Source organism: Trichoderma gamsii, assembly GCF_001481775.2.
Source record: "Trichoderma gamsii strain T6085 chromosome Unknown Scaffold_12.2, whole genome shotgun sequence".
Taxonomy (NCBI): Eukaryota; Fungi; Ascomycota; class Sordariomycetes; order Hypocreales; family Hypocreaceae; genus Trichoderma; species Trichoderma gamsii.
The window spans coordinates 724,064-737,175 of NW_020171349.1; the positions used below are offsets into that span (position 1 = coordinate 724,064).

Genomic DNA, 13,112 nt, shown 5'->3' on the forward strand with positions numbered 1-13,112 from the left:
AAAACGATATTCCATTCGTGATAAGAGCACATTTCATTTACACAAACTAAAATAAAAAAAAAAAAAAAAAAAAAAAAAAAAAAAAAAAAACCTCTCTTTCTTACATTCATCCCATCTCATCTCGTCTCAGCCATCTCATCTCCGGCTCAGGTTACCTTGCCGCTCACTCTACCTATTAAAATACCACATATCTACACTACAAAATGCTACCTTTACGTTCAAATCAAATGATCGTATAGTAAATTGTAATAACAATAACAACACTGCAGGTCCATTCGGCCCACGAGCAAGACAAACAGATTCGAGCCCAACTGCCAGGAACCCCCAAAACAGCTCGCTGGCAGCGCTAAGCCCCACTTGGCAACCGACCACTTTGAAACCACGAGGTTTGCTAATGTATGCGCTGTTCTATCAATAACACCGCCCCGGCCACGTCACGATGTAGGCATTCACTATAAACAGTCGAAGCAATTACCCCTGCACCTACGACTACTATCCTCTCAAATTGTTGACGAAGTACCCCGTCGTAAATCCTTGCTCGCCCATTAATATGGCTCACATGCATCCGACACAGGTACAAGGGGGTTTGTGATAGAACGTGCATGCTCATACGAGTTCGGGGTACATGCCTCCAGATCATCAGACTAGAGCACCTAGAGAAGCAGCTAAAATAAAGGGTATCCATATCTCAGTAGACATTGTTGAACCTCTAAAGCATCAAAGCGCTATTACTGTGCTCTGTGCAACATACACAGCTTTCCGCCAGGGTCCCATGGAAGCTTCTAGAAGCTTCTATGCCTCAACTTCTTTATGCCTAGACAACGAAACATCGCAAGATTAATCAAGGCATGGTTGAAACATTAATGAATGATACCAAGCAATTGACAGTAATTGTATATAAATTAAACAGTTCATGTGTACAATAAGGCATAATAGAGCAGCAAAGTACAACATAACCGGATTCTTCGTATCGTGCCTGAGGATTCTAAGCTGTACTAATATCAGCCAACTCCATCACCTCAGAGTAAAAACAATATCATTATAGTTTTCAGCAAAACCCGCTTAAATATGCTACAGTATCAACTGACAGGGTGAGCAGACAGTTGGCCTACTCAGTTAGCCCCCTATACAATGGGCCGCCAGCGCTTTCCTTTTCTCTTCCTTGGTATCATAACCACTTCCATAGTCTTTCAGTGCCTTATAAGAGCTTCTTTCTAGTCCTGAACATCCGGAATTTCCATGTCCATGCTCAAGTCCTTTCCTCCCTCGGTCGCTTGTGAGGGTCGTACCAACGTCAGTGGTCGAGCTCTTTCTTGCATCTCCGGACCCTTATTCATGCTTTCATCCATCACATTGTTCTCGTCGTTTGGCTGACTGACTTCGAGAGACGGGGGTGTTGGCCGTTGCGCTTCACCTTCGTCCGCCGCCAGCGTATCCGGGGTCAGAGTTGCAGACTCGGCGTTCATCTGTGCAGAGACTCCGTGATCTCCAAACTTGGTTTCAAATTCGGAGCCCCTGGCGTGCTCCACAGTGCTTCCAGACATGTCTATCATTTCCGTCTGCGCTTCTTCAAGCTGTCCATCAAATACACTTGCAAATGGGTCTCTATCCTCGCTGCCAATAGACGCCCGGTTGCTATCCATCGAATCCATACTGTCTCTATGTTTTCTCTTGGAAGGTGAGAAAGCATCCACAGATACGCGCACCCTTTCCTCTCTGGTGTCAGCGGCAGGTTGTCTAAGCTCTTGTCGGAATGCCTTATTATCCGATTTGGCAAACATGTTCAAAGCATCTGACAGCGGCGCCTTTGGCGTCGAAACTGCTTCCTCGGTAGCATATAGGAGCAGCGGTGTCTTTGTTTCGTACCATACACTCTTCAAAATTCGCTCAATATCGATTTTCTATCACCAAACAAATAAGCATCAATTCCGGACGAGCTATAAAGGGTCGTATGTCTGAAGCAAAAGGGGGCTTACCTCTGATTTGACTGGCTGGTCTTCGTCGGTACAAAGTTCCAGTCGCCACCACTGGTCAGTCGGCACGTCTGAGCTCTCTGGGCCCGCCGACTCCGAAGGGACTCGCTGACAGACATAGACAATATCCTTATCGGTTGCTATGCCTCGGAGGAGATACTTCTTGCATGTCATGGGCTTTGGCCGGCCTGGCTTCTCCGGCTTCGTCAACAGTCTGCCAAGGAAGCGCTGCTTGGCTTGAATCTGCTCCAGCTGGGCACGGAGGTCTAGAAAGCTCAGAGTCAGTATGTCCATCGTTAAAATTTTGCTTTGTAGAGACGGAATGCAATTTTTCCTACCTTCAGTTCTTGTTTCGATGTCGGATAGTATTCGTTCTGTCAGCAGGAGCACCTCATTCACCTGCTTGGAATGCGTAACCTGCTCGTCAGTCATCTGACAAGGAGCGGTCCTATAATCAGGATACTTGTTGATGTCGAACGCCGAAGCCTCCATTCCTTGGAATTGTCCAGCGGTTTCTAGATAATTGAAGAATACCTGCCACTGCTCCTTAGCTTTGGCAATCATTTCACTCTTATCAAGCGACAGTTGATTCCAGTCATTATGCCATTCCTGCAACCGCCGCTCTTCCGTTGTCACTCTATCAATGTCGTTTTTAGTCTTGCACCAAGCAGACATTATTCGTCTGGCTTCCTCCTTACGGCTAGCCAGATATCGCTCAGGATAGAAGACCTCGGGAATTTCAAATGATTCGGGGGGGCCTTCAGCGCCAACCTTGATGACAAACACCTCGCCCATATTCTGGAACATGGCCATTCTTGACGTCTCATTAGGATCCGCCCATGACAGCACGTCACCCCACATCAAATAATCGAGGGCCTCGTAGAGTGTTTTGATGTGAGTGTAATCAGGCCGCCTATGGTCGAGTACCAGTAATCCAAACCTCGCATCGTCATAAGTTTTGCCGCTTACATCGTCACCACCAACATTAACCAAAGACGCCTCTTGATATAACGGCGCAAGAATCTCCTCATACCCCAAGCGTTCGTAAAATGCCCTTTCTACACCATTATGGGCGTTTGCAAGTAATTCGGTTAGCGTATTAACAGTTCCATAACTTCTCTCCGTCGAATCGAGGAATGCCATGAGCCGATGTATTTCCTCTTCGAAATTTGCCTTCGGTATCTCATAGTTGCCGTCACCCCATGTCGAGTTCTCGGTCTGTATTTCGCGTAAAACATTTGGAGGGAGGATTTCCTGCCCATTCCACCACTGGCTATTAAACCCATACGAGGCCGCTGGAGCGCCGCACTGCAGTAGAATGTTTCTCGCCAATGGAATCTCGTGAAGAATGGTAAGCAGGCCGCCCAAGCTGTGGTTACCGACCGAGGTGGATCCTGTAACGATGAACGCGGGAACTTCGGGATCTCGCTTTCTTTGAGACGGCGTAGGAGCGCCTGGTAACTTTGCCTTTAGTGGCGCAACAGGGACCATAGCCCAGTTGCTCTGATCATAATCGGAGCGGTTCGCAGGGCCAAAGTACGGTGTTGAAGTGGAGTGGTCCATCACTCCAGACTCCTGTGGAGGCAGAGAAAACCCTGCTTCTTCTGCCGACTCTCGCAGAGCTCGTTGCATGTCGTCTTCTTCTTGAGAGTTCATGGTGGGGCCTGCTATTAACATTGTCAGAACGTCATCTTCCCCGTGCGAAGAGCAGAGTACTACCAGCTGCGTCTCCCGCAGCCCAGTCAATCATATTACCAAGTGGAGATCTATTGTTCGATCGCGATGGTGGTCTTGATGGTGCTCCAATAGGGTAGCTAGGGGGAGGAGGCGTCACTCCCTGTACAATGTCGTTGCCTTCTAACGATTCGATATGAAATGCTGCGAGGAGCGTCAGCCACCACATCATCCATTCCCACGTCGCGGATAGTCAGCCGGTTCATACATATGCCTGCGTTGTTGCCAGCTGTGCCGTCTCTATCTGCTGAAAACATTGAGTCGTTCCAGGCCAACGCATATTTTTGTCGGAACTGCGACGATGCAAGTCAACATTTGCTTTCATTCCGCCCACTGCATGCAGGAGGGGTAGTGCAGCATACCGATTCAGAATTGTCAAAGTATTGCATAACAACAGTTTCGACATTGCGATTATTATTCTGCAAGAAAGTAATTGCAGTTAGTATCCCTTCATCCCTCGAGATGAGCCGGTGGTGATGTGTAAACAAACTCTCAGTGCGTTGATAATCATAATGCGGTCATCGACGGGGTTGAGGCCCGCAAAGTCAACGACTTGCGACACCTCGTCTTCGGAAGGCTCCATGGAAGCCATTATGAATAGCAGCAATACCGATCTCTCTTCAGATAGCTATATGAATTCCGTAGCGAAAGAACGGTGGAGCCCAAACTGGAAGTGCGATTTCTGGGAGCGGCCTCTCGTTCAACAAGGCGGGACAGCTGACCCTAGCCCCAGAAACGTCGTCGTCTGCGGACAAAAGACATGAACAAAGGTATGCTTGAAGCGAAAACAGAGAGCAAAGAGAGTTAACAATAACGTGTCAAAAAAGCGGCGGGGACAAGCTGCACAAGTCGGGGATATGCAAGCTCTTGGATATGGAGAGTGAGGCGTCTAGGACTGTGGTTGATGTTGATGTTGGATGGAGCTGCCATGTCCTTGTCCCACTGCGGGCAAACGTCAGTCCAGGGACTATGCCGGGGCGATAAGATAAGCTGCGGGCAGCTATGTATGCTAGGCCGGCGGGATAGAGGGGCCACTGGCTACTGGCAGCGGTTATGGCTGCTGATGCTAGCGGCACTTTCAGGTACCTGCGTTTCTTTGTCTGCTTTGGATCGCAGTGCATACAACTCCATGGGCCTTGCAGAGAGATGTTGCTGCCGAGAGTGAAAGCGACCACGCAGTTACTTATATCCTCTAGTCTGGTAGCTAGCAATAGCTGCTCTTCCTCGCAGATTACGCGGCTTTTCACATCAAGTGATTGAGCATACGCTTCCACGAGCGGCTAATGTTTGCCACGTAATTTTTACACGTGGTCCCAGCGAGGAGGAGTGTTTGTAATTTGGGCTGCATGTTCCAAAGAGCAATGTATTGAGTTTTAAGAGACAGAACCAAATGAAAAGAAAAAGTAAAGTGTTTATGCTTGGTACCACAACGCGTCTATACGCTTCTGTCTTCTATATAAATGCGAAAGACTGTTAAGACGCAAGCTATAATAAACGATAATCCCGCTAATGAAATATGAAAGCCTCATAACCCAAATGGCCTAAAAAAAAAATCCAAAGCTACAGGAAACAGGACACGGAAAGAAAAATAAATAAATCATCCTCATGGCTCCAGAGTAGAGAGATGCCGCGCCATGACACCAAAACTTCCCTTGGATCGTTCCATGCATGGGTAGGGAAGATGCCGCCAAACGCCGCAAAGATACAACTGCTTTATAAGTAGGAAATGCCTTGTCGGTAATAGCAAAGCGTGATGCTATCCGACTTTTTGCTTGCTCGCTCGCTCTCGATAAACTGTCCGAAGTGTCCAACAGGTGTGAGAGTGTGAGAGCAGAGCAGCTCGTAGAATCTTGTCGTTGCTACTCATTTGTCATCCTCGTCTTCGAAATCATCATCAAAGTCGTCCTCCATGTTCTCGTCGCTGTCGCTGCCGCCAAAATCCTCTTCTTCGTCTGTCATGTTCCAAAAGTCTGTATCGTCATCGACCGGTTTTACCGGCGTTGGAGCCAGTTCTTCCATCGAAGGCATACGCGCACCTTCTGGCCTGCCCTTCTGGGTCTCTTCCACTACAATTCTTGCCATCCGGTCGTAAAACATACGATTGTCTCTGTACAAAACACTGGCATCGACGTTGGCTGCCGAATTAATCTCGGGGTCGTCCATCAGCAAAAGAACGGATCGGAGGACCGATTCAACTCCATGAAGCACATTCCATCGCTCGCTCGCCAGTTCACCAGACTGCTCGTCTTCGCCCGGCTTATGTAGAATAGAGATGCAGAGGTTTCCGTCGAGATACACGTTGGGGTGGATGATGTTGGGAGTGAGGAATCTGAAGGCAGGTGGCTGGTAGGGATAGTCGGCTGGGAATCTCATCTCGGCCTAAGGTTTTACGTCAGTCCCTCGTCGCACTCTAATGAGAACAAGCGCAATGCGAGATGAGTTGGTGCAGGGCGTCTTACCTTGAGAAATGCTCCATGCCAAACGCTATCAGGGTTTACGACCCAAAGTCCGATTTTCCACCTGAGGAGGTTGACTTCGTCCGTCTGATATGGTGAGCAAGGTAAGTCGACTATGCTTTGATCGGTTCGGAGGCACTTACGGTAATGTCTACCCATTTTTCCTTCTGGAGAGCCCGCAGCTCTTGCATGAGACGTTTCTGGGCCATGATGCCGCTGTGGTGGTATCAAAGAATGGATTTTTCGTTGGGGTTCGAAAAGTTGGTCTATCGATGCAGAAGACCCTTTCTCTCCTCGCTGTTCCTCGTTACGACTGCTTGGGAAGAAGATGCCACGAGAGCAGCCGTATTTGGTAGGTGGCTGTCGGTAACAACCGGGGAGAGAGTGAAGGGCGAAGGGGGCGAGCGAACGGGACAAAGAGGGCGAGTGACGGCTAAGAACAGCGAAGGCTTGATGCCGTTGTCCAAAAGAAAAGCAGGGAAAGAGAACAGGCGTGTACGCAGCAGAGATCCAAAATGAAGAGAAAAAAACAAAAGAGAGCAAAGTTGCCGGCTCCCAAAGAGATTGAAAGATGAAAGGGAATTTCCGAGACTCAGCCGGGGCCTAAGCAGAGGAGTGACGGCATCAGGTGGCTGCAGCAGGTGACTGCCGCAATTACCGGGCGGTGAAGGCCCCGACTCTCGCTCTGTTGGCGGCCAGCGCTTCCTTGGGTCCCGCCAACATGGGAGGCAGTTCCTCGCTTGGGCCTAGCACTGTTTTAGGGGTGATTGATTCTCAGGCGCGTATCAGCCACCCGTATCACGACTGGCAGGTCTTCTCAAGTACACTTCATGTCAGCTTGCTGCCGGAAGGTACTTGGTCGGTACTCTTTTAGCCGCCAAAGCCAGTTTCCCGGATCGTCTCAGACAGGGAGAAAAGGAACCATGCAGTACGAGATAATATTGAGTTTCGTACGGTTCAGGTATTGCTGGCAATTAGCCGGCATGACATGCTGCTGTATACGAAAACTGTTACTACTAGTACTACTAGTACATAGTACATTCAGAGAAGAGTTTCGATTGCACCATCCACTGTGCCTTACATGAATCCATCTAGTCCAGCACTCGGAGTAGCCCGAATACTTACTGCCACTGTAGGCACTTATTAAGGGATGAGGTCAGACAGCCACCGTGGGAAAAAAAGAAAAGAAAAGAAGATGAGAGAAAAAGCCACCAATCTTACTAGTTGCATTTGCAAAGCAAGGAGACCAACCTGTGCCAGTGAGATCCATGGGAATCGCTTCAGCTCGCCTCAGCGCGCACCAACTGATGCAAGGGACTGGCTCATTCTCATTTCATAGGCTCCTAAAAATACGTCCAGCGCTAATCAGCAGCGGTGCGACGCAGGAAATGGCTCGATCAGCTCCCGGTGTCTCGATGATGCATATGCGGCTGAATCCTGCAGCCTTTGTGTGGTTATACATGGCAATAGCATCAAACGGCGTGCTTGTGAATAGGGAGGGGCAGTCACTGGGTAAAGAATAATGCTTGGAAACTGCTCGTATTACAGTAGTCTAGATTCCATCATCAGATACTCCTCACATCATGCGTATAAATCCCCTTCATCCTGATAAATCATAGTACATGCAAGTGCCTGATCGGAAGTTGTACAAGAACGAATGCTTGGAGCCATTCTTTGTTTCATACTTCCGCCTCCATGTAGTAAGCTGGTCGCGAATCTCGCGAATGCATTTCTTCTCCGAGGTTGTGACGCTATGCTCCGCCGTTCGCCAGCTCTCTGGGTCGGATAGGCTGGTTTCCTGCACGAGCTCCATTAGATGGTCGCTCATCTCGATAGCCAAGATCGGGCCTTCGAGAAATGAATTCATCAAAGCAGCTGCAGTGATTTGTGCTTGCTCCACAACTGTGCGTCGGTTAAACTTCTTGCTCTTGGTCTGAGCAACCATGATCTTGACCTCCTGTTCGCAGTCTCTCTCGCCTTGCGCGGCTGGCTCTGGTGTTCCACGAAACTTTGCTGCGGATCTGGCGTCTCGGTCTCGAATCTCAGGCTTCAACCAAGAAAACAGCTGTGCCATAGGGAGGTCTACGTCTGGCACATCTTTCTTTCCCACAGTCTTGATCTTCAGCATAGAATCCTGCTTGATGATTATAATCCAAGAGTAGTTTTCATCTCGATGTTTCGACATCAAATCTTCCGGCGATCTCGAGTCCTTGGCAAGCTCTGCGCTTATATCGTGTGCCCAGAGCAGCCGTAATACTTCAATGCCAGAAGATCGAAGAATACCGGCGTCAAAGCTTGCTACCAGTATATCGCACTAGAAAGCTCACTGTGAGTAAGGCATCGCAACAGTTGCAGGGTGAAAAGTTTACTTACGCGCTTGCCGGTAAACATACTGCTTACATCTTCTTCGCTCTTCTTCAAAAATGAATAGCCACCGGACTTGGGTGCTTTCGCCAGTCTTTCCCAGGCTAAGCTGAACCCAACAGCATGGCGTTTTTCAAACTGTCCTCCAATCTTAGGACGCTGCTCGTTAATCAGATTGTCATACCGACCGCCAGCGGCAAAGACATCTTTAGCTTTTTTATCGTAAATGCATGAGAAGAGAATGCCACCGATATAAAAGCCTTCTTTAAGACTGTTCAGTGGGTTGAGGTAAATCTTGGTGTTGACACCCAATCGTTTGGTATACTCGACAACTTCTTTGAGGTGCGCAATTGTTGATGCGGCACGTTGATACATATCGCTACCTTCGAAAACTGATTTCAACTTTGCAAATGCTTTGTTTGGTGTATCTGTTTCATGGCGTTAGCACTGACACCAATACATCTACTTAATACGCTGGTAGAAAATCAAGTCTTACCTCGAAAATCGAAACGCTGAAGCTCATCAATGCTAGTCGCTGAAATGCCCACAGCAGGAGACCGGAGCTCCATCCTAATCTTCTGCCACGTGTGATTGTGAATATTTAACCTAGATAATACATCTGCAGCTGCTCTCCTAGATGAAGGCTGAATACCACAGTATTCAAAAATTAGCTGTAGAATATCGGAGTGTCCGATATGGAAACACATCTGGGATGCTGACAAGGATGGGAATGTGTGGATAATCTCATCCAAGACTTTCAACACTTCTGCCTCTTTCAAAGCGAGATCGAGAGTGTCGATCGTCACAATGTCAAAGTCTACTTCACCAAACATCTGAGGCTGTCCCGTATCTTGCTTGTCCCTAAATACGCTACCAAAGGTAAAAGTGCGTTGCAAAGGAGGAGATTGTGAGTGCTTCGCCAGCATTCGGGCATGCCCCATTGTGAGGTCATAAGGAAGTTGTAGGACAGTCCCGTTGGAATCCAGAAGTCGAACGGCATTATCAGCGTAGTGCATAGTCTTGGGATATATCGAGGTCCTCGTCGCTTCAAGAGCGCCATGACGACGAAAAATGGCCACTAATTCGTTCTTGACAATGCTCTGGTTAAGAAGCTCCCCTGCACTGGGCGTGGTGCCATTCATGTCCCATGCAAAATTCTTGGCCGCTTCCACGGGTCGTGCAAACAATGTAGACAGCATTTTTTGATAATAAGGCGAGTTTGGATCTGCCAGTCCCGCCAACGTTCGCCTGATAGTCTCGCTTTCCATCTGGACTGGTAGTTTACCACTCTTAAGAAGGTCGGCACTAGATGGTCGTTCTTTGGGACTGTGGTTCACAAGCGAAAGGATGATTTCAGTTTGTGTTTTATCCGCGGGCTTGAAATCTGAGGGAAGAACCGGGGTAGGCCGTCGGAGCTGTCCAAGGACATCAGCCTTTTGCATACCCATCATTGGCAGATAGCACATCTCAAAGAAGATGATTCCGAGAGAATACATCTGTGGGCGAGTTAGCATCGGTCATTAGTCAATTAATGTTATGCATGTGCAACATACGTCAACTTTAGTGCTATATTGCCCATTAGATGCAGATCTGACTTCTGGAGCGGAGTAATAAGCAGTCCCTATACTCCTAGTCATATCGTCTGCCTCATAGCCGTTGACAGTGGTTCGATCCACAGAAAACTGGCCGCTCGTTGCCAAGCCAAAGTCGCCAATCTTGATATTATCCACACCATCCGTACTGCTTGCAATGAAGATGTTCTCTGGCTTGAGATCACGATGAACAATACTCAGCGAATGAATGTGTGACATCCCTTCGAGAATCTGCCTAAACAAACGCCATATTTCTGTGTTGTTTTTGTATAGCTTCCGCGCAATAAGATCTCTTAGAGTCTAGGGTTTAAAGTCAGTAATTGCGCAAGAATCATGGATATCTCATACGTACTCGTTTTTCACAGTACTCCATTGAGATATAGAGTACAGTCCGATAAGACCGGTGCATCCGAGCGCGCCGTTGCAGGACAGCCAGTTTGTCTTTCTCATAATGTTTTTCACGATTACCAACAGAGTCCATAAGAGAGCTCTGATCATCGTCTTCTTCCTCGTCAGATGAGTCATGTTCTTCATCATCTTCCTCGTCCTCGTCCGAATCGTAGTCAAATTCAACTGCAGCGTTGGATGATATAAAGTCCAAACCGCCAGTGCTTGTAGCGAACTGAATATCGATGCCGGCAGATTCGGCGCCGGTATCTCTGGTATCCTCCGTATAGTCATCAGTCGACGTTTCGCCCTCGGTATCAGTCATATCGGGGATTTCTTCCACCCAAGTGTTGTAATATCGTACGACTGCAGGATGGCTAAGCTGTGAAAGCAAGCGAACCTCTTTCAAGATTTCTGTAAGGCTTGTCTGGGAACGTTGTGTAATTTTCTTAATGGCATATATCTGGCCATCCAGCTTTTTCCTAGCTTTGACAACTTCGCCAAATCCTCCCTTACCAAGTCTTCCCTCTTCCACGAAGTCTTCTGTGTATCGAGAGACTGTTGTCGTTCTATTGGTCGCAGAATCCCGCCGAAGCCTCACAGGGACGGCTTGGAGCGAATTCATAGAAGTAGTATGGGACAACATGGCAGAAGTATCGTCAAACAGGATAGGGGCATCTGTCGCAAGAAACTCACTAGCACCAAGCTCAAATGCTCTCGGTCTTTTCTGCCTGTCGTCTTTGAAGAAACGGCCCACCAGTTCTTGGAAAGGTTGTGAAAACAATTTTGATTCCATGAGGTTTTTAGGAGAAGAGTATTTGCGGAGCACATCCAAACCAAATACCATTTGCACAAAGACAACTCCAAAATCCCAGATATCAGCTTTAGATGTATACTGCGCTTTCGTAGCAGCGGCAATCTCCGGTGGTAGCCAGTAGGCAGACTTTGCTGTAGCGAGCCCCAAAGGCCCTTGCTTCTTAGAGCTGAGGTTGTGGATTTCTCTTTGGTATGACGCATCCGATATCTTGGGCACGATCTCGCCAGTGGATTCTCTAAAAAGAAGAATGTTCCTGGGATGGATATCTTGATGCGCTATGTTCTTATTATGAAGGAAATTCAGCGCATCAAGGAGATCTCTCGTCCAAGATCGCACCTTTCCTATCTCAAGCTGACCCGCGAGCTCCAATAGTTCTTCCAACGAGCCTCTCTCTGCCAATGGACTGAGGATCCTCACTGTCCACGTATTAGCAGCAGCGCGATCAGCATCTGTACCGCTCTCAACTTTGAAATCGAAAACATCGACCAGGTGTCGATGGTGTATCTTGTTCCCAATCTTGAGATCCTGTAGCCGAGATTCCAATGACTGCAATAATTTCTTGAACTCTTTCTGGTCCTTACCATTTGGACGCAAGACAGCCTCTTTCAACGCCAGTGGCTGATTGCCCTGGCCATTGGAAAGGACTGGACGCACAGTGAAAACAGTGGAAGCCGGTCCGGCGCGAGGATCAGACTTTCCCGCGACAGATCTGAAAGCCAAAGTGTTTCCCAAGTTGTCAGTCACGGAGCAATATTGGTCGAAATCAATCGTCTCAACGTTCAAGGCAGAAGACGTAGACGGTCGGTGCGGGCTCAAGCCATTTGTGTGGCGACTGAACCTTGACTCTCTCGCCTTTTGCTTCTGTCGCAAGAGCTCTTGCTGTAGCTCTTCAGCTGCAGTCTTCTCTTCCTTTTTCTCTTCCTCCTCTTTACGGCGCTTTTCCTTCTCTTGTTGCTCCTGCGCTAACTTTGCCAAGGCTGCCTCGTGCCTATCGCGCTCCTCTTCCAGCGACGGCAACTGTTTGCCAGACGCCTTTGCTTGCGCTGCATCTTCAAGAATGTCACGAATGCCCTCGACAATCTTGTCAACCATTACTTCGCCCTCTTTAGCGAAGACCCGTGGCTGCGTCTCTAGGAACTTTTGGATCTTGAATTGGGTAACCTCTCGCAAATAGCTTTGGCCTTTGAGAGTAAGCACAGGAGGTGACTTTGGATATGTCGCCGTAATAGTAAACCCGAGAGTCACGGCAAAATCTTCATCACTAGCTTTTATTCGAATATCGAAAGACGGGTCGGACTTCTATACATCGGTGTAAGTCAGCATGCGACAGCAAGGAAGAGGAGCATGGGACGAAATACCTTCCAGGCGCTATGCGCTGCCACATGCTCGATGAAGTCGTCTGCGTATATAGCCTGCAGAGCAATAATCTCGTCCCTCTGTTGCTCCTCGTACTCGGTCTTATTCCTCGCATCTGGGCCGGGAGGCCTGAGGCCCGGGAAGCTTGAGTCATCCTTGGAGGTTTTCGTCGGCGACGTCAGTGTCCTAGGTTGTTTCCGCGCCATGGTCGCGTGATACCTGGGTAAGAGCCACAGCCAAAGCCGTGACGCTTTACACAGAGGAAGCCATTCTAAATATCGACGTCCGAGGGAAAAGGTATATGAGCGAATCTGGTATGAAGGAGAGAAAGTCGAGAGATGCGCCACTGGCTACTCGTTGAAGCTATCAGCGCTCTAGTAGCGGCGGGGCAATACCATCACCTGGTCAATTTGCCGCTAGCTCCCCTGTAGTT

The 13,112-nt window shown here is 48.4% G+C and overlaps 3 protein-coding genes across 3 annotated transcripts; all 3 read right to left on the reverse strand.

Annotated features, from left to right (window-relative positions):
* Positions 1-1,214: 1,214 nt before the first annotated feature.
* On the reverse strand, positions 1,215-4,299 carry TGAM01_v204412 (hypothetical protein; the record flags this gene model as incomplete). The annotated part of the gene is made up of 7 exons (XM_018809843.1): positions 1,215-1,901; positions 1,977-2,239; positions 2,312-3,640; positions 3,693-3,851; positions 3,916-4,000; positions 4,070-4,126; positions 4,198-4,299. 7 exons carry the CDS (start codon positions 4,297-4,299, stop codon positions 1,215-1,217), a joined length of 2,682 nt encoding a protein of 893 aa, XP_018656982.1.
* A 1,271-nt stretch (positions 4,300-5,570) lies between these two features.
* TGAM01_v204413 (ubiquitin-conjugating enzyme E2 R) lies at positions 5,571-6,372 on the reverse strand (the record flags this gene model as incomplete). The annotated part of the gene is made up of 3 exons (XM_018809842.1): positions 5,571-6,086; positions 6,167-6,250; positions 6,307-6,372. The coding sequence occupies 3 exons, from the start codon at positions 6,370-6,372 to the stop codon at positions 5,571-5,573; spliced, it is 666 nt and encodes a 221-aa protein (XP_018656981.1).
* Positions 6,373-7,763: 1,391 nt separating this feature from the next.
* TGAM01_v204414 (hypothetical protein) lies at positions 7,764-12,885 on the reverse strand (the record flags this gene model as incomplete). The annotated part of the gene is made up of 6 exons (XM_018809841.1): positions 7,764-8,477; positions 8,537-8,955; positions 9,024-10,023; positions 10,081-10,419; positions 10,472-12,622; positions 12,682-12,885. 6 exons carry the CDS (start codon positions 12,883-12,885, stop codon positions 7,764-7,766), a joined length of 4,827 nt encoding a protein of 1,608 aa, XP_018656980.1.
* Positions 12,886-13,112: the final 227 nt, after the last annotated feature.